Raw genomic sequence first — 19,734 nt, forward strand, 5'->3', positions numbered from 1 at the left:
AAGGAGGAAACTAATTATTTAATGTTATAATTTAATTTAATGTTGAATGAAATACAGAAAATACAATCAAATTAACGAGCTGTACCGAAAAAGAAACAAATATGATTCCTGTCAACTAAAACATGTTATTAGTAGCGCTCCAATGAACATAACCTTACTAGTAAACTAATAAAATATTAAACTAATAACTATGGAATCTTCCTTCTGAGAGTAACAAAATAAAGATTTGGTCATTTGGAGTGCAGTGCCTCAGAAAATGACAAGAGGCTCTGCTTAGCTATGTTTGCACATCAAACAGAGAAAACTATAGCCATACACGCACATGCACGCACGCACACACACACACACACACACACACACACACACACACACACACACACACACTCCACTCAAGACCCCTAAAACCTTTTAGATTGGTCTCAACTGGCCTTAGAAATCATTTATTAAAACTCAGCTAATGAAAAGAAATCCTGCAATGTATCCAGTGCATGTTATATGCAAGGGTGGTTATTTTCTAGTATGCAGTTTTTGAGGTGCATATATGTAACCCTTACACCAAGAGACCACAAAGTGATCTGCAGGCTGAAAAATGCTTGCTGGCAAAAATAGTTTGTAATTAAAAGGTACATTGCTGGGTTGACCCAAAAATTCTGAGGTGAGCGACTGCTTTGAACAAATGGAAGAAATATAGAGGACTGTGATGTTCAGTCTTGTAAATGGTGACTATCGTTTACCATCTTTTACCATAGCCAGTTGGCAAATACTCTTTAAAAAACTTTATTCTGTACCTCTACCCTTAAACAGTGTCTGTATGAAAAGGTAGAATAGACAGAAAAGATCAATGCTTACATAAAGTTACACGTCCTTATGTCGGGGGCATCATATCAAGAGAAACATTCAGTATAGTATTCTAAATAAAATAATGACTGACCTTTAATCAGGCATTAATCTGACGGAGGCATCCAAAATGGAAAGTAGAGGAAAAGTATCACTTTTAACAGTAACCGATTATTGTAATATGAAGGCCCAACAGTATTTTATGGACCATTGTTCTGAGCAGTTCAAGGCTTCACTCATGTTGTCTTTTAAACATCAATAAAACTGTAGGTGTACTGTACTTTGAGTTATTGTGAACTGCTACCAGCCTGAAAAAAAGAGGAGAGTGGAGAAAAAACTATATAATATGCAATTATTCCACCCTTATATGGCTTAAGAATAAGTATGACCATACAGTGTTATCTCAATGCATACACCCACCCTGCTCTCTGCTGGAGGAACAGAGTATGGATTCAGTATTTGTAACTGTACTATTAGCACAAGGAGCAAGAGAAAGTAATAGTGTCACCCACTGGCAATAATGTAATGGCTTAAATCTTGCGATTGAATTTGGTTGAAATGATGTAAAACATGATATCTCAGGCTACAATGCAAAATTTAGGCAGCAATGCCATTTTCATTTGAGTAAACAAGATTGAATAAGCTGTGCCTTTACAGAGAGAAACTTTTTGCAGTGATTTCTGTAAAGAAGGGGGACATACCGTAGTTCACATATAAAACAGGTGACAACAAGATGAGGAACCTTTCCCCATAGGAACGTAATGACTAGAGGCTGTGGGTTGACACCTTCCCTGCTTTTCAGGTGTCCTCTGTGTGACATCATTTCACACATCAAATTGGTGAGAGGCACCCAGGGGCGCTCTCCCCTACTTCCAAGATTAAGTCAACAGTCTAGGATGGTGAATGATCACTGTTGCCAGCTCGCTAAAGACAACAGAAGCAGAGAGAGAAACATGCAAGGTTGTCTTCAAGTACAGCAGTCCTTCTGTGGTTCACACTCTCATGTCAGACGTGCACACGCACTCACGCACGCACACACACACACACACACACACACACACTCTCTCTCTCTCTCTCTCTCTCTCTCTCTCTCTCTCTCTCTCTCTCTCTCTCTCTCTCTCACTCACACCTTCATTTCCCAAAACTGCCAAAGTTAGCGAAGGCATCCTGTTTGGGTGAAACCATGGCTGGGGTGATGGAGTGTGCTAGGTTCACTCCTACTCCTGGCACTCCCATGCCTGTCATACCACCCATCATCACTGGAGTGGCCATGCCCATATTCATGCTCATGTTCATTCCCATCATGCCTTGGCTTACAGGAATTCCCCCCATCCCCATTGTCCCCGTGGTCATTGAAGGGGGCATACTTGATGCCAAGGAAGCAGGCATGCCAGTTGCCATTGATGCAGGCATGCCCATCATCATGGGATTGGCTGGTGGTCTAACGGGTGTCGCATGGGGCGGGGAGCTGAGGTTCAGTCCTCCGAAGTTCTGGGCCAACAGGTTGACGGGAGGCACTGCTGCACAGACACATATGGATAGCGAGGAGTTAATCCACTCTGTTGTACCACTTAGGTTGGTCAGATAGTTACACTGATCAATCTTATTTAAAACAATGTACATTTAAAAGGTTTACTGACATCAACCTGTCCCACTAAATCATTTGGGGATTTAACTAAAAAAATATGTATTTATTTATGTCCATACATTTATTGAGATTTATTTCACACTGTTGTCAGTTACTTCCCAGGTGTATATAACAATAATTCCTAATAGTTCAATAATTACTTATTTAACATGATCTGGACGTGGATAAGCATCAGAAAATGAATGGATGAATGGATTAACCAATTAAAAAAAAAAAAGATTAATTTAAGGTGCATACAGTATTTGAAATGTACCTCAGGTGAGAGGTTTTATACAGTTGGTACTGGGGATTTTCCAGCCAGTTTTGCTTTGCTCATATACAAAAACATTTTCAAACTAATATTAATGGCTACGACTGGCTAGAAAAACTATTAAAAACTTCTAAATGACATTCAAGACTTTTTAATACCTTTGGCAGCCCTTTTTGTTTTGTTTTTAGGGGGGAAAAAAACTTAAATCAATGCTTTTTAAGATATTTTAAGACCCTGCAAAACGTTTTTTTTCTACATCAACATGCTGTGTAAAATGCACACAGAAAATGAATCACAGTATGAAACATGATACCTGTTTGCTGGATGATATTGTTGAGTGTGGGCGGTGTCTTAGTGGGGTTGAGGCCTGCTGATAGGAAGTCCAGGCTGATGTTGACGGAAGGGTCGGACCAGGTCGACCCTAACGATCCCGGACCTCCAACACCCACCTTCGACTGTTGTCCTATGGGCTGCTGAGATGTCATGCCTCCCAGGCTCTAAAATAAAGTACAAATATTTCACACTTTTATTTTCTGCCAAGAACCCAACAGAAAAACTGAAATCAATTAACAGCCTTGAACTGGAACACTTTATATTTATTGAAAATTGAAACAAAAAGCATTCTTAAGGGTGCACTGACTGTCATCATTAATAGTGCAATTTTATTGCACTATTAATTTAGACTATTAATTTGACCATTGGACCAATACACTTTGGAAGCTTCTGGGTTTTTCTTTCATTGGATTTCATTATCTACAACATTTTCAGATTTTATTTTATTTTTTTACAGTTTGAGACAAACTAGGCCTTCTTGTAAAGTGCACTGTACTTACCTGTTGAGAGCGAGAAAGGGGCATGGTTGGCATAGCAACAGATGCTCCTCCCAGAGAGAAAGTCATGCTCTGAGAGGCACTCAGCGTTGTATGTGGGTTAGTTAGTTGATGGTTCACTCCACCCATCAGGTCAAACAGCTCGGCAGAAGGTAGGGCAGAGGCGGGATTAGAGACTGAGGCTGTGGGTGACTGGACGTTGCCAAACAGGTCAGTGACGGGCTGGGAGAGACCGCAGCTAGACGAAACTGGTGGATTGGCCGAGAAAGCATTCCAGTCCCCAAATTCTCCATTTCCATTGGATGGTGCAGAAGCTGGCCACAAGAGAGTAGTGATATGTTTAGTTGTGATTGTAACTGTCCCACTCCTTTTCTAAAATTCTACAAAATAATCTAAATACATTAAAAAGTATGTACAACATGGCTTTTTGTCACGCTGGCCCTCATCTGAACTTAAGGGTGCTTTCACACCTTACCTGTTCTGGTTGGGTTAAAAACAAGTTAGTACAAACAATCGAACCCGGGTGCGGGCCACAGAACCGGACCAAGACTGGTACATGATGGTAACACGTATGATCTCTGATCTCTGACAGTCAAAAGCAGTTAAGACTGCAGTCTGCTATGCTTGTATCCTTCTGTGTACTTGGGCAGTTCATTAAGTCCGTTAAAAAGGGTGTGACAAAGTGATCCCACAGTATTACGCCCCAGAATTGAGCTGTACAAAGACCAAAGACTCTACCCTTTTGTCATTATTTAAAACTTGCTTTTGATTTGCAGTCTAATAATGCTTATCATCAGTTATTTCTTGGCAGTCACCAGATTTTGATTTCCCTCCTTTGTAAAAAGCCAGTGTGAACATGAACTGGACCAGAACTGAAATGCAACAATGTATACTATTTCCAGTTGGACCAGACCAAACAAACCAAACTACAGGTGTGAAAGCACACTCAGATTACAGGAAAAGCTGAAAGAGGCAAGAACAAGTTTACCAGTGGAAGTTGGGAGGCTGGCAGAGGCTGCAGGAGAGGAGAAGTCAGCAAAGCCACCAATGAGGTCAGAACTGCCACCTGGACGGACGGACGGACGGACGGACGGACGGACACACACACACACACACACACACACACACACACACACATTCATACAAAAAGGACAGGACTAACTCTCTTGTCCAACAAAGAATGACACAACTCATACACCACATACCCAAATTTTAAAACCACCTCATTTCTTTGTCATCTTTGTGTGTGTAAAAGTTTGTAGTTACCTGTTGCAGTGCTCTGATTGGATAAAGGGTCGATCACTAGCAGATCAGCTAGACCACTGCTTGAAGACTGCCTGACTGATGACTAAAGACAGAAATAGAGAGACACAGTGATTGATTAAACATGTACAATTAAAAATGTATCTCACATGTTTGCGTGAATACCTTCTCTTCTGGGCTCCTGTCTCCAGTGTAGTGGGCTGCAGCACCAAGGTCCAGAGTCTTGCTACTCGGAGCTCCGCTGCGTTTCCGCGTGGTGGTGGTTGTGGTTTCTGTTGCTTGTGTGATCTGGATGCTCTTCGTTGTGACAGTTTCCTCCTCATCTTTGAACTCAAGGGTTTCCTGCCTGCCGTTTCTCGATGCTCGGTCCTCCTCGGTGTCACTATGGCAACCAAACAAGGAGGACATACGAGAAGCAGCACTCAGGAGATTTTGCTATTGACTGTTTTTTTTGGCTTTGCAATTATTGTATGTCCGTGTGTGTTTGGTTATGTAATGTATAATCCAAGACATAATGGTTTGAAGATTTTAAACACATGACAGGGAGGCCAAGAGCCATCTAATGCATTATTTTGATATTTGCGATACCAACACCACTGTGCACAACTAATGCAGCTTGTAGTAACTTTAGTATACACACCCTTAAGACCATTTTAAAACAAGCATTCGTTCAGACACGTGCAAAAAATGTAATATGTGTAAGTGTGCATGTGGACATCATCAGTGTGTACATTTACCTGATTCTGTCGGGTGAGTCATCTCGTTCCTTCTTTCTGAACTTGTTGAGTGTGTCATCGATGGTGCTGCCTATCTTGTCACTGATCTCTCCGAGCTTTTCACTAAAGGGGAAAGCTCCTCTGTTCTTATCCCAGTCCTCATCCCACTTACTCCGATCCAACTCATTAGCTGGAAGGAAGAACACATAAAAGGACAGAGAGAGAAAGAGCAAGACTTTGTAAACGTGTGCAGTTTCACAGGTATCCCCCAAAGGACATCTACAGTCTCTCATACTAGTCGTATGAAACTCATAATTTCAGCTGTACAATGATGTTTAACAATTGCTAAATTATAGCAAATGTAACACAATGTGACACTGAAAGCAACAATAACATTAGAGCTGCAGCAAATTATTATTTGAATATTATTTCGATTAATTGTTTGGTCTGAAAAATGTCTTGTTGTTGTGTCCGATAACAGTCCAAAATCATAAACTACACAATTTACACTGATATACGGCAGCAAATCCTCACATTGTGGAAGTTGGACCTGGAAAATGTTTGGGATTCTTGCTTGATAAATGTTAGAATTTTTTAGTAATTGGGCAGATGAGAATTAAATACGTAATAAAAAATCTCATGTGTTACATTTTCAGGTAAGTCCCCTGAAATTGTACTTCAGTGGATCAATAGGAGCTTTACATTGTTGCTTAAACAATTAATAATTTGACATAGATCCATGACCGTTTTGATAATTAATTCTTCATTCGTCATTTATCAATTAAAAACACTCCAGACATTTCCTGGTTGAAGATCGTCCAATGTGAGGACGATGTTTTGTGTTTTATATCACAACATCTCTTTGGGCTCTTGTGATTTACCTTTTTTTGCCTTTATAGATTTAGAGATGAATCAACTAAACAATACACCAATTTTTCAAATTCCTTGTGAGTACAGGCAATTCAAGTTTAACTTTTAATATCCATTCAAAAAGTCTTACACTTGCTTTACATGATATCCTTCCTCCAATGCATTTTTCCAAGTTAGTATTATGATTTTAATCCACATCTGACTTGAGCTGTCAAAAGAAGATGTAGTGACTTACAGTTCTTAAGGCCTCCTCCGCCGCCTCCGCCTCCTCCTCCTCCTCCTCCTCCTCCTTCCATGCTGTCAGAGGAGACTCCAATGTATTTATCTTTGTTCTTCTTGGCTTTCTTCCTCTCCTCTCTCAGTCTATCGTCATCCTGGATTAACTCAACCATCTCCTTCACCTTCTGACGCACATTGATGCCCTGATCCTTACCGTTCTCATCTGGACAGATACACAAACAAAAAACTATAGTATATATATATATATATATATATATATATATATATATATATATATATATATCAAATTTGATGTCCTGACCTATCATCTAGTGCCACTGACATACACTACGCAAGAATTATCACAATCAAAAAGGACCAAAAGAAGCTTTACTTAGCACACTGTATTCATGCCCCCCAGAGAATTAACCTTTCTATTTTAGAAACAAATTGATCTTTCTAAAAGTGACGCGTCTAATATGCACACAAGATAGCTCACATTTACATAAAAGTAAAAGAATACTAAGAAAAAGTTAAACCAATGAAAATGTAGCCAATGTTTATTTAGAGACTCACCAATAAAGTGGTAGTTTTCTAAAGATCGCAGGTCGTAGATGTGTTCTCTGGCACTGGTGACAACTCTTTCAGACCCATTCCTGATCAAATAAGCCAGCAGCAGTAAAGCCTGGCAGAGGAAGATCAAGAGAAATAGTAAGAGATGGAGTGAAAGACATGATTAGAGAGTTAACTATGGGGGGGCGGGATGTAGCCAGAATGATTTAGTGAGAAATAATCTTTTCTAAAAAAAAATGTTTTACTCAACTGTCCCCTCCCCTAAACTCATCTTAAATGCTCTCTAAAAAAAATCCAAATTCATTCATTCTTTCTTGGCTCTTGCATAATTTATAATATTTGCATATCATTCTTATGATTTTGTGGGCAGGACACAAGAATGTAGTTGAGATGCACTGCTCTGATCTTTGTACTATACATATACAGGATGCATACATCTGTATCTGTGTTCAATTTTAGTGCAAAGTATTTATTGTTGTATTTTCAATAAAAAGAAAGAGAAACAGGAGCCAAAAATGTCTTGATCCAGTCAGTTGTGTAAATACTGGAACCCATGTGGGTGTCTGTGTCTGTGTTGCACAATGGATACAATACAGGCACACCTGGGAAACAACCAACCAACCTGCCAACCAGAGTGTAACCATACCTTGTAGACTCGTCTCCAGTTCTTCTTGTTGTCCTTCAGCATCCTGGTCCACAGCATGTTCATCACTTCTGGGAACTGCTCATACATAAAGGTAGATCTACACACACGCACAAACACACAATCAAAAATATTATAGTTCTAGGAAAGCCCAAAACAGCTAAACCAAAGCATAATCAGGTCTAGTGATTAGAGCCTTACTTGTCTTTCTAACAGAACTCTTATTTCTTCTTATTGTGTTTAATGACACAATACAGTACCTGCTACCTTGTGTGCTTGTATTTGCGTGCACATACAGTAGAGAAACTGTGTGTATGTGTGTGTTACACATACTTGGCTATTTCTCCCATCAATTGTCCGGAGGGTCCCCAGGGGTCGTCATTGGTGGCCTCTCTCACCTTAGACTCGATCTCTGAGTAGTTCATCACCACATTAGTGCTGTTGACACAAACATATATTTTCTTCATAAATAACATCAATAAATATCCATATTACCATCAATATTTCAAACATGTAAAGGTGAAAACATGTGGCTTTACTCTCTTGTCTTTTCTGTTGACTTATTGGGAACACAAAGCTTGTTATTGTCAGTCTTTCGGTCAGTCAGCCTTGCTGGTTATCAGCAAATGATTTGTGCTGATTCCCTTCACACTCCACTCGTCACATTTCCAGAGGTCAGACAGACCGAAATACAGACAATCAAAAACCCATAAATTGATATATTTACAAAGTAGAACACACGCAAATATAATAAGAGCAACTCTTAAATGACAAACAATCTCTCTGGCTAGCAAAGCATCATTATCATATTTAACTTCTACACACACACACACACACACACACACACACACACAACGCTGACAATAACGGTGGAAAACAGGATTATCACAACAAAAACATTCATGCAGGTGTCATACACAATGAAATCAAGTAAGACAAAGAGAATCTTAGCTCACTGAATTATGAATGGCAGCTTTCTAAAAGCCTGTGTCCTGGCCACAGCACTTCAAAGGCCAGACATACACAAGCATAGTGTAAGGAAATATTCAGCTGTTTGGGGCACAAATGGATGTGAGTCTGTTGTATGCAGTGTGTGTGTATGTGTGTGTGTGTGTGTGTGTGTGTGTGTGTGTGTGTGTTAAAAACAGCGAGGTAAACATGGCCAAAGCTCCTCATAAATAATGTTTGCTTCCTGTCCTCTTTGTTTTTGTGGACTCACCAGCTGCTGTGTTGGTTTTTTGGCAAAAAAAACACAGCCAAGAGCACTGCAACGTGAAACACACCTCTCACTCTCCAACAAGACTCTTCCTTATCTACTGCTCCCCGAGCTGTCATTCCTCCCTCCTTCACCTTCACTTCATTTTCTATCCTGTTTTTTCTCCTGCTCCTCGCTTTTTCCAATCCCACGATCCTATCATTACTCCTTTACTCTTCCACCCTCGCAGCTAAAGGAAAATAAGAAGCGTCTTCAGTATAGAAGCTGCCTTTGACTGTGTTATTGTCAGCAGGTAAGTCAGACAGACAGAGAGTTCCATAATAGCGTGACTCTTAAACTGCAGGAAAAGCAAGGACGCCGCTGAAAGCTCTGTTGAGGTAGATCAATAATAGAGTGTTTTCATCATGCCCAGGCAGGCCCAACTAACAGCTGATGGGAGCTCCATCTAAAGCTCTGTTGAGCTCTCGGTCTGTTTTCTATGCCATATATTCCCTCTTCTAATCTTCTTTCTTCAGTCTACACATTTATCTCTCCTTTATGCAACTTTCTTATATCAACCTACTCTTCTTTCTTTATTACATTTGTGATATCTTTGGTTCTTTTGAGCGGAGCCAACCGGAGAACGTAGGTCTAGGATATGATTTAAAATATTAAAAACGGATTTAAGGACAACTTCCTCTTGGAAGCCTTGTTGTCCATACCAATGTATATCATCTCATATATCATCAATCTCCATAAAATCAAAAGATGCTTTTGGCATACTGTACCCTCCTTGTCACTGGGCACTGTGGGCAGTGTGTTTTTCTATAACTTATTTTTTTAAGGTTTCAGTGTTTTTCGGATACAGTAAGTACAGTACAGTATGAGTGCTTATACAACACCCACACAATATGCATCTCATAGTAGCCTGCATTTAACCTTGTTTACAGGATTTATATCAAACTGAAAGTGCACATTAACAACCCACATGGAGTTTTAATTACCTCAGGTACAAAAACTCAAATGCATTAGACTGAAATGTATTTGTAATATTTTTTACTAGAAAGAATACAAGAAACACCTCTTAATCTAATGCAGTCCAGTTCAACATCACTGCAAACTACAACCTCATTAATAAAAAATATAGTTAAAGTAACACCTCTCTGACAGACAGTGTCAATCAATCAAAACTGAACATTATTCTCTTTGTAAAGCTGTAATTTATGACTGAGCAGCTGTTGTATTGGATCACATTAGATTTTACAGGTAAATAAAGTGACCACTGAGTGTATAATCCAAGCCACAAAATAAATAATAATTGGTTCATCATCATTACTGTATGCACAAATTGCATTCTGATAACAGGCATGTATACTTCACTAAAATGTATTCAAAATAAGAAAAGAATACTGACATACAAACTCTAAAAATGAATAACAGCTGAACTAAAAAACAGGAACCGCTGTGTAACTTGTGTTATAAAATTGAACATGCTTCTCTGGTGTAAGGTTATAACATCAAACAAGGGGATGTACTGATCAGAAGCAGTATAGTCAATATCAATCCAAAACTAGCCAAAGCATTGGATTATATTTCAGAAAAAGATACATAATAAAATACAAACTATTTATAGGCAGCTCAAGTGTTATTTGAGAGGCAAAAAAAGATTTTGATGTATAATGCTATTGCAGAATCAAGGCTGTATTGATGAAAATTACGTATCAAGCCATTGCCTGGATGTGTGCACACTTGGTCCCTGACCATCCCTCATATCAAGCCATTGTCACATAAAACTGACTGTGAGAAATTAGAGTCAGTGTTTAAGAGGAGTATCTAAAAAGTTGATGTGTGACAGACCAATGTACCACTGACGAGTGATTGATGAGACTGATATTTCAAACAGAGCAAAATCTGTTTTTTGGTGACTCTATAGAAAGAAAAGTCTGATTGTAAAGGCACTATTATTACGAGATTAATGTGTATAGTAAGTTCATTCATGAGATTAGTTTGAACTGAGCCAACACTCTTTAGATCTGTTTTTCCACTTCTCTCATCTTTCAACTGTTATTGTTATAATGTTTACGTTTGTGTTCAGCTTTGTTGTCCTTGTTGTTAGCTGTGTGTCTATTTCTGTGTAAGTACACTAAGAGCAATAAAAAACCAAAGTCAAATTCCTTGCATGTGTGCACACACTTGGTCAATAAAGCTGATTCTGATTATTGTTGCTCTATTGAACATATGATGACAGTTACATTTGTGAAGCTACTTAAACCTGATTTAATTGTATCTACTACTAACCTAGCCCTCCAGATAGTGGCACCATCCTCATCAAAAGTTATTTACTTGGTTATTAAATAAAATGTCCTGTTTCAAGAAACAGATTTACTTACTTATTTCAATTAACTAAAAGCATCAGTGCATCTTCCATTTCTTTGGGGATTTTGGTTTTACATAAGAAAGATATTCATATAACTCAGTGTGCCTCTTGGAACAAACCAGACAGAAAGCTGTTGTTCTCCCTCCTGTTCGTGGGTTACAGTATATACATTATACTGCAGTTTACACTTGCAACAATAGATTTCACAAAGACACACATCACAAAGAAGCATGGTTAGTCTAGTGCTCAGAGAAACAACACGATAGGCTGCAGCAACACCAGCATTAGCTACTACAGTATGATCTGTTTGGCCAACAAGCTGTGTTGTCTTAACTGTCTGGGACCATGGGGGCATGGGCCTCGTTGAGACATGGTTGGTCTCTAATTGGCAGGACATGTACCACAATTCAATAGCCACTTAGCTTGCCGTCGTTGATTCTTAGCTTTCTACTCGGGATATAATGTTAGGTTAATGCATGGTGGAGGTAGCGGGCATCACCAGGGTGGTACAGGGCGTGATTCTGCAGCAGCACCTACAGAAACAGTACACAGAACCGACCTGGGCTTAGCAATGCTAGCGGAATTAGCTAACTGGATAGCTTTCGTTGTGGATCGGAAATGAATACATTTGCTGTGTGTAATATTGTTTTTTACTGGCCTATATGAACAAGTGTTGAAAAATGTACAATATTTGAAGCCACTGTAAAACACACATCTCTATTTATGCCACATGGTTGAAGATTGGCAGCTAGCCAGCTAGCCGGAGCTAACAGCTGAGGGGGCTATCGCTGTGACGTCACGGACCGTATCCTCTCCTCTGTCAGCGATAAAAGCTGCTGATGCTGCCCGGCTAGCCGGTTAGCTTAGCAGCCACTTAGCGGTTTAGCCAGTGCAAACAGCTCCACCTGCTCCTCGGTACTCACGCTTTGTCCACCAGCTCTCTGACTTTCCACATATTCAGCATCTCCGCACGGAACTGCGGGTTCGCCGCCTCGATACTGCGTCGCCCCGTGTCTCTACGCCCCACAAGATAGAGTAGGTATCCGGTTACCGACGAGAATCCCCCCCCCACTCCTCGATGAGCTCCGGTAGTACAGATGCGGTTAACGGATCGGCCACAGTTGCTACGGAAACGTCATTCTCTCCCTACGTCACTGAAGCGTCAAGATGTTCCCTCGCTCGCGAACTGTATCATGTCCAATGATCATATCTAATACATTCATGTAGGTCTATCATATGTGTACATTTAGGGTAAAGTTAAAAGCAAAATGACGCAGGAACATTGAGGCAATGAATGTGATACAATTGAATCTTTGTTGATTTCTCTAAGGTGTTCCAAAACAGCCCATTTACACATTGTGTGTGTGTGTGTGTGTGTGTGTGTGTGTGTGTGTGTGTGTCAGTCGCATTTGGCTGTGTTGGGCACACTTAGAAACAGTTTTTGCCTATAGTAGCCTACACAAATAGTTATGTTTATGCCAGACTTATCTCCGCAGTTTTGCAAACCAAAATCCAGCTAGGGTGTCTGTGGCACCTATTCTTAATATTGCATTTAATACATTAATGCATTTCATTTTTAGCTTTTATAGCCTATAAAATAATGGTAGCCTACTTAAAGTATATTTTGATGCCGCTCAAGGATCAATAATTGTGGAAGAATCCTGCTTCTCAAAAGGCTATTAAATGGAAGAGGTGATACAAGGTGGTTAAAGACTTGCACTGCATGTCCATCTCCAGAGCTTTAATGAAAGTTCATGTGTGCATGTGATGAAGGTTGCATATGTGATTGTGTGGAAGGTAAAGAGAAGCACCGGAGAAAAGACTAATCAACAGAAATCTCTCCAAAGTTAAGGTTAAACAAAAATGAACATGGTCAAAATCACCAGCTTTAAAAAAAAATGTAGGCTCGGCGCCCAGATAGCTCAGTTGGCATAGCGTGCGCCCATATATAGAGGTTCACTCTTCGACGCAGCGGGCTTGGTTTCGACTCCGACCTGCGGCCCTTTGCTGCATGCCATTCCCCCTCTTTCATGTTTTCAGCTGTCCTGTCAAAAATAAAGGCCCCAAATACCCCAAAATAAATATAGGCTGTAGTCATGTTTCTAAAATGTACTTGTGGATTCTTGGTTTGTTATAAATGTAAATGTCTGTTAGGAGGGTTTTCTTGTCTTGTGATTGTTCATTAGTGTCTTCAGCATCAGAACAATTAACACTGCCATGCTGAATCCGTTCCTGGCTCATCCTCGGAGTCCACATTGTATTATTGATATGTTGGCTCAGTTATTTAGGTCCCCAATCTGGTCTAGATTAAAGTAGAATACGGAACAGAATAAAGACGTGTGTCTGAAAGAGTGATGGTCATACGACAAAACGCCAGCGTCTGCATTTCTGTTTGATTGTTTCTTTCAATCTTTCTTTGTGGGAGTGTGTCCTTTGTCTCATTGAAGGTTTGGATATTTCATATTTTATTTTTTTGTATTAACTACGGATGTGTTATGACTAATGTTTGGTTGCTTTTGTAAATCAGTCTTAATTGTTTACGTTTTGGTTTAAAGGTTTGAATTGATTTAAATTAGGCCTATAAAGTATTTTAACAAATGTTAGTAGGCTATAGCAAGAAAAACAAATTACTAGCTACTATTGCTTTATGACTGTATTAACCATTAAGTATTTTCTTTTTATTGATCGTTTTTTTTTTCAATTATTCTGTTAAAACTGTTACTTTTAAATGATACGTAGTATGAAGAATTATGTGAGCACAGTGGGGATGTTTATGGGAGCAACTAACATAATGCATAGCCTAGGCCTACTGTAGTGTGTGGGAGAAAGTTATCTCTCCCATCCCCTTCAGAGCATTTAAACATGTTGTGGGCTAAGTGTGTTTTCTGCCCCAGTGGCTGAGGAACTCCCTCACTGGGCTGGCAGGTGAAGAAAAAAAATCCTCATTTAGGCTACATTTCAACCCTTATTATTATTCTTTGTTTTATGACGGGCCCCTTCTGTCTCTGATTCAAGTCAATCTACAGTGATAGCCAGGTTGCCATGGTGATCGTCCTGCAGCAGCATAGTAACAACCTCAGCACCGGCCACAGCTCCGTGTCGGACCCCGCGGCCGGCGGGCTGAGCCGGGCGGATCACACCGCGGCAGCCGTAGTCCTCGGGTTCATCCTGGTCCTGGGCTTCCTCGGTAACCTACTCGTGCTCCTGGTGTTCTCGCGCTTCCCCGGGCTGGTGACTCCGGTGAACCTGCTGCTGATCAACATCAGCGCCAGCGACACGCTCGTCTGCATCTTCGGAACTCCCCTCAGCTTCGCGGCCAACGTGCGCGGCCGGTGGCTGACCGGGTCCTACGGGTGCCGGTGGTGCGGTTTCTCCAACGCGTTTTTCGGTGAGTGACATGGATGTATAGTGAATAAGGTATTTGTAGTCTTGCATTGCCAGACCGATCTCTACAGCGTGGATATTTGAAACTGCTGCATGAAAATTAGAACATAATGTGGCTCCAAGAACCAAAGAAGCCTAGCATCAAAATATAGGCCAAAGTACCGAAATGAAACCACTTTAATATTGCAGCTGGTAAAAGTGGAGCTTATTTTAATTACTTTATATTTCTTAGCTCTCTATAGGCCTAGGCTTACTACAGGAGCTTGTGAATTTACTCAATAAAGTCTTATCTTGATGGCCTAATGATACATATATTTTGTATTATTAATCTGAATCTGCAAAGTAACTTGTAACTAATTTATTAGTAGATGAGTAAAAAGTACAATATTTGTATCTGAAATGTAGTGGAGTGTAGAAGTAGAAAACAGCAAAAAATGGAAATAATTAAGTAAAATTGGCCTACAAGTAGCTCCAAATTACTGTACTTCCTAAATATAGGCTACTATAGAATTTTGAACATTTGCACTTGCCACTTTATTACTAGGCCTACTTGCATGAAAAAAAAGTCAAAAGCAATAAGAAAAGAGAAAAGAGAAACGTATTTGTTAAAAATCTGAAATTTCTTTGAAAATGTATACATTGTCTGTAAATGATGTTTGTGTCTGTGTTTCTGTACTTATTTTTCTTTTCTTTGTCTATCACTGTGTATCTTGATGCAGACCTGGCTCCAGATGCAGATTGTTATAAACATTTTCTATTCAATTTAAGTACTTTTGTTCATTATACAATCTATATAATTTGTTCTCTAACTGTATCTCTGGTGTCTCTGTCTCTGCTGTCCTTTGAGCGGTACTCTCTGGTGCTCCGCAGAACCCAGTCGGACTCTTCTTAGTACTGAAGGGCCAGGCTTGCTGTCGCAGCCTCCTGGCTCTACTCGCTGGTCTGGACTCTGCCACCGCTGCTGTGCTGGAGCAGGTCTGTTACTGCTTAAATATTAACCCATCACTTCACTCATGATATTATTCATTCACTTATTGGCTGCTGATGATGCTAAAACTGGGAGGAAAGTGTGTGCTGGTTTATTCACTTAATAAAAAATGTAATTAAGAAGTGAGTGTTATAAAAGAAAGTAACTTTAGGGAGCCACATGTGTTGGTCATCCGCAAAAGTAGGCTAAAATGTGAATTAATGAATAAAAGAAAATGAGTCATTTTGCAATTCCAAACAGAGATATTAAACAGACCATAGCACAGATAGAACTTTATAATGTTAAACATGTAGCACATGAAATCAGAGCATATGTTGTGTGTTATGGAGCAGCTATGGCCCAGAGGGTCCTGGCACCATCTACTCCATCCAATGGCACCAGCGCTCAACGACAGCTCGCTCCTACATAAGCTCGCTCCTACATCAGCTGTTTGTTCATCTTTTGCCTGCTGCTGCCACTGCCGCTTATGTTCTTCTGCTACGGGAGGATCCTGCTGGCTGTGCGAGCAGTGGAGAGACAGGTGAGCGTGCGGGATATCCTTTGATCCCTCTGTGATGAGGGATGTGCGTCTACTAGTGTTTGTGAAAGCAGCGTGTGTGTGTGTGTGTGTGTGTGTGTGTGTGTGTGTGTGTGTGTTTGTGTGTGTCCAGGTCACCAGGATCAACCAGTCCTCAGCTGAGCGGAGGGAAGTCCGTTTCCTTGTAATGGTGGTCTCCATGGTGACTGGCTACCTATTGTGCTGGATGCCATACAGAGTTGTGGCGATGCTCGCCTCCTTTGGACAGCCCGGCGTTGTGCCGCCTGCAGCCAGTTTAATCCCGTCCCTCCTGGCAAAGACCAGCACCGTCCTCAACCCTGTTATTTATGTGCTGCTCAACAAACAGGTAACAATGATTCCTTGTAAATATCTAACACAGAGTCATTACAGGACAGTCACCCTCCTTCTAGGTGAGATTTGCTTTTATTCAACGCCAAACAACAAAACTAAAGGGGCATGTCTGCTAATACAACACCTTTGCTAGGCCTCACCAATTAAAGGATAGGTTCACACTTAATCACAGAAAAAGTTTTTTAACCTCATGTTTATTCCTAAAATTCTGCTGCACCAAAACTGCTTAACCACAGTTTAATAAGCATTTTGCAACACGCTGAGTCTCAATTTAAATATCTTTTTATAATTTTAAATCCAATATAATCAAACACTGACAGACCAGGATGCTAGTTGAAAGAGTATTCCACCGATTTAGCACTGCATTCCTATAACATCATTAGACTCATGATGCATCATTAAAAATAAGGATCAACATCTATTAAGCACAACCAGATATCGGTTTTATTCCACACATTCCACATCATTCGTCAAAACCTGTCACCTACATTACCAACAATGCAACTTGACTGCCAAAAGTTCTGTGTGATTAGCGGCTAATGTAGCCTTGAGTTGCTAGCTTTAAGCAGTGTAAGGAGTGGGCTACAGAGTTCTGGCAAAGCCCGTCTACGGAAAGCTGTTCCACTCCCTATTCAGCCGGATTGTACCTACTTTGGTTGCAGTTCCACCAGAGTTCCACTGGGGGTGATCACGGTCCAGTGCAAAATGAATGGGACCCTATGGAGCTAGACGGCTACATTTGTCTCTTTCTCCTGATTGTCGTTGAGAAATCTCAGATTTGATTGTAGTTTTTGCAAGTTCAACATGGATTATAGGTCAAAAGTTGAATGAACGAGTACTTATGCCCTTTCGATTTGTTACAGGTTGAGTCGTTGTTGCCCATAACACGCTAGCATTCTGCTAATGAATGCTAATTGGTCAGTGAAGGACTGATTACGATCGGAGATCCCGCTTGACGGCATCCAAAGCAGAACCAGAATGTCAGAGTGAATATTTCGGGGTGGTCTTTAAAACATTAGCAAACCTCTTTCTAGCACGTGTATTAACAGGGAGAGGCTAACCTGTCAGCTGTGTTGTCGATGCCTCGAGAGAAAAAAGAGCTTGCCGTAAAGCAGTATCTCTGGCCGTATATGTGTATGACGTCATTGACATTTTAAAAGGCTTTTTAGAACAAAAAAGCGACTTTAAAAAAAATCTAACACCCAGCAGTGTGTATTTTCTTAGCCTCCCCTTTCGAATGCAACATTCAAATTACTAGACAAAAAATGATATCCTGAGAAAAGTGGATTTTGAGGGGTATAGCTCCATAGAGTCCCATTCATTCTGCACTGGCCTGTGAGCGCCCCCTATATGGAACTCTGGTGGAACTGCAACCAGTTCAGAAGCCGGAAGTAACGAGGGAGTGGAACTTCTTCCCTTATTAGAAATTCTTTGGTTCTGGTAAGATCACTCTTTCTAACTCCACACCTCCAGAGTTTTTTTCATTTTCAAACTTAGTCTTCAGCCCCAACTGATGCTGACTCAAGTGACATCACTAACGGCAATTTGTCAGAATGCATGCAGCTCCCTCTGAAGCCACAAATGACTTTATACAACCTTTTTCACATAGTAGGCATGGTTTTCCCCAAGACCTTTAAACAGACGATGTGTAAAATTGGTGGCACTCCCCTTTAATAATCACCTGCCCATATGAACATTAAATAGTTTCTTCTGTCCATATTGGCTTTGAAATGCATTTTAAGGAGGGTTGTAGCTCATCCAGCTCTTTGATCAAAGTTGCACTAAGAAGGGATCTATTTACAGACAGGAGGAATGATTATGAATGCATGCATGTACATACAGTATGGGCATGTGAGCATTGTTTTAAGACAGACTTAAAGAAAATGTGAACCTCTCTTTGAAAGCAATAATATATACATGTATATATTTTTTTTATTATGTTATGAACTGTAAACACTCAATTTGTTTCAATTTGGTCAAACCAATTTGCAGCAACGTATGTGTCCCACCAACGTCATTTTCAGTCATTCAATCATTCAAAGCAGCCGTAGCGGTTTACATTTTTCACATTTCATTGCATAATTCGCCTATAAAAAACATCCTCTGTGACTACATCCCACCTCAACTCCTCTGTTTGTGTGTCTTTCAGTTCTCCAGGTGTTTCCTGTACATGATCAGGTGCAGCTCAGAAGCCCCGCCCAGCCCAGTTCACCACACATTGCCCAGCAGCAGGGGTGTGTGGCATCACACTCCCAACCCACCAACAGATGAACAAAACACAGCAGGTGCCATGTTCACATCCAGAGCCCAACAGGTACAGCGGCCCGCTCTGGTGCTAGTGGCTCAATATTCAACATAGATGTCAAAGGTCACCCTTAGCTCAATGATCAATGAAAAAAAAGATTCTTCCACTTTTTTCCTTTATTTGAGATATTTATAAACAAAAAAAGCAAAATGCTGCAGGAATGGTTTTTGTTCTTCTATTCTAGAAATGTCTGTGTTTGACGTGTTTTGTTGAGGAATCTAGTGGACCGTATAGCTCCATGTAGCCTAAAGGTATAATTCCCCCTCAAAATGATCCTTCGTATGTTAATTACTCACCCCGTGTTACCTTGAATTTGAAGACAATTTTGTTCCAGAGTGAACAAAGAATTCATATTACTCCAATTCATTCCCCATTTTTTCTTCATTCACTGTGGATGCATGAAGAGGCAAGAATTCAAGGTAGCACGGGGTGAGTAATTGATACATGATAATTTTAAGGGTGAATTATTCCTAGTTTGTAGCCTAACTGTTTTTCACAGCAGCAGTCAGATGTATGTTTGTATTGTCTGCTGCACTGTATTACCTCAGTCCATTTTTTAATTTTGTAGCTCATTTTCTGTTCTAATCCTATGGGCATATAATTATAGATTAAACTACAGTATAATCATCTTTAATATGTTTCTTTTTAACAGTTATTATATTAAAGGCAAAACAAGAGACAAGTTTGACTACATGTAAATTATTTCTAAGTGTGACTGTTTTTGACAGAATATTTTTGTCTCCTCTG

General features: G+C 40.2%; 1 protein-coding gene and 1 pseudogene across 1 annotated transcript; one reads left to right on the forward strand and one right to left on the reverse strand.

Moving 5' to 3' along the window:
* On the reverse strand, positions 1-12,606 carry LOC144527844 (clathrin interactor 1-like). Its single transcript, XM_078266131.1, has 12 exons — positions 12,345-12,606; positions 8,183-8,287; positions 7,853-7,949; positions 7,210-7,318; positions 6,650-6,856; positions 5,566-5,734; positions 4,994-5,210; positions 4,832-4,913; positions 4,554-4,631; positions 3,569-3,879; positions 3,049-3,232; positions 1-2,357 (listed from the first exon to the last, which is right to left on the reverse strand). The coding sequence occupies exons 1-12, from the start codon at positions 12,383-12,385 to the stop codon at positions 1,969-1,971; spliced, it is 1,989 nt and encodes a 662-aa protein (XP_078122257.1). The 5' UTR covers positions 12,386-12,606; the 3' UTR covers positions 1-1,968.
* Positions 12,607-14,463: 1,857 nt separating this feature from the next.
* LOC144527846 (pinopsin-like) lies at positions 14,464-19,041 on the forward strand (annotated as a pseudogene).
* Positions 19,042-19,734: the final 693 nt, after the last annotated feature.

Source organism: Sander vitreus, chromosome 13, assembly GCF_031162955.1.
Source record: "Sander vitreus isolate 19-12246 chromosome 13, sanVit1, whole genome shotgun sequence".
Taxonomy (NCBI): Eukaryota; Metazoa; Chordata; class Actinopteri; order Perciformes; family Percidae; genus Sander; species Sander vitreus.

Bases quoted from the DNA above. Each gene is read 5' to 3' on its own strand.
- LOC144527844 (XM_078266131.1), bottom strand. From the start codon at position 12,385: ATGCTGAATATGTGGAAAGTCAGAGAGCTGGTGGACAAAGC. The intron at 8,288-12,344 runs GTGAGTACCGAG...TTGTGTCAACAG, and splicing joins AGAGAGCTGGTGGACAAAGC to CACTAATGTGGTGATGAACT. The intron at 5,735-6,649 runs GTAAGTCACTAC...TCTTCCTTCCAG, and splicing joins CGGAGGAGGCCTTAAGAACT to CTAATGAGTTGGATCGGAGT.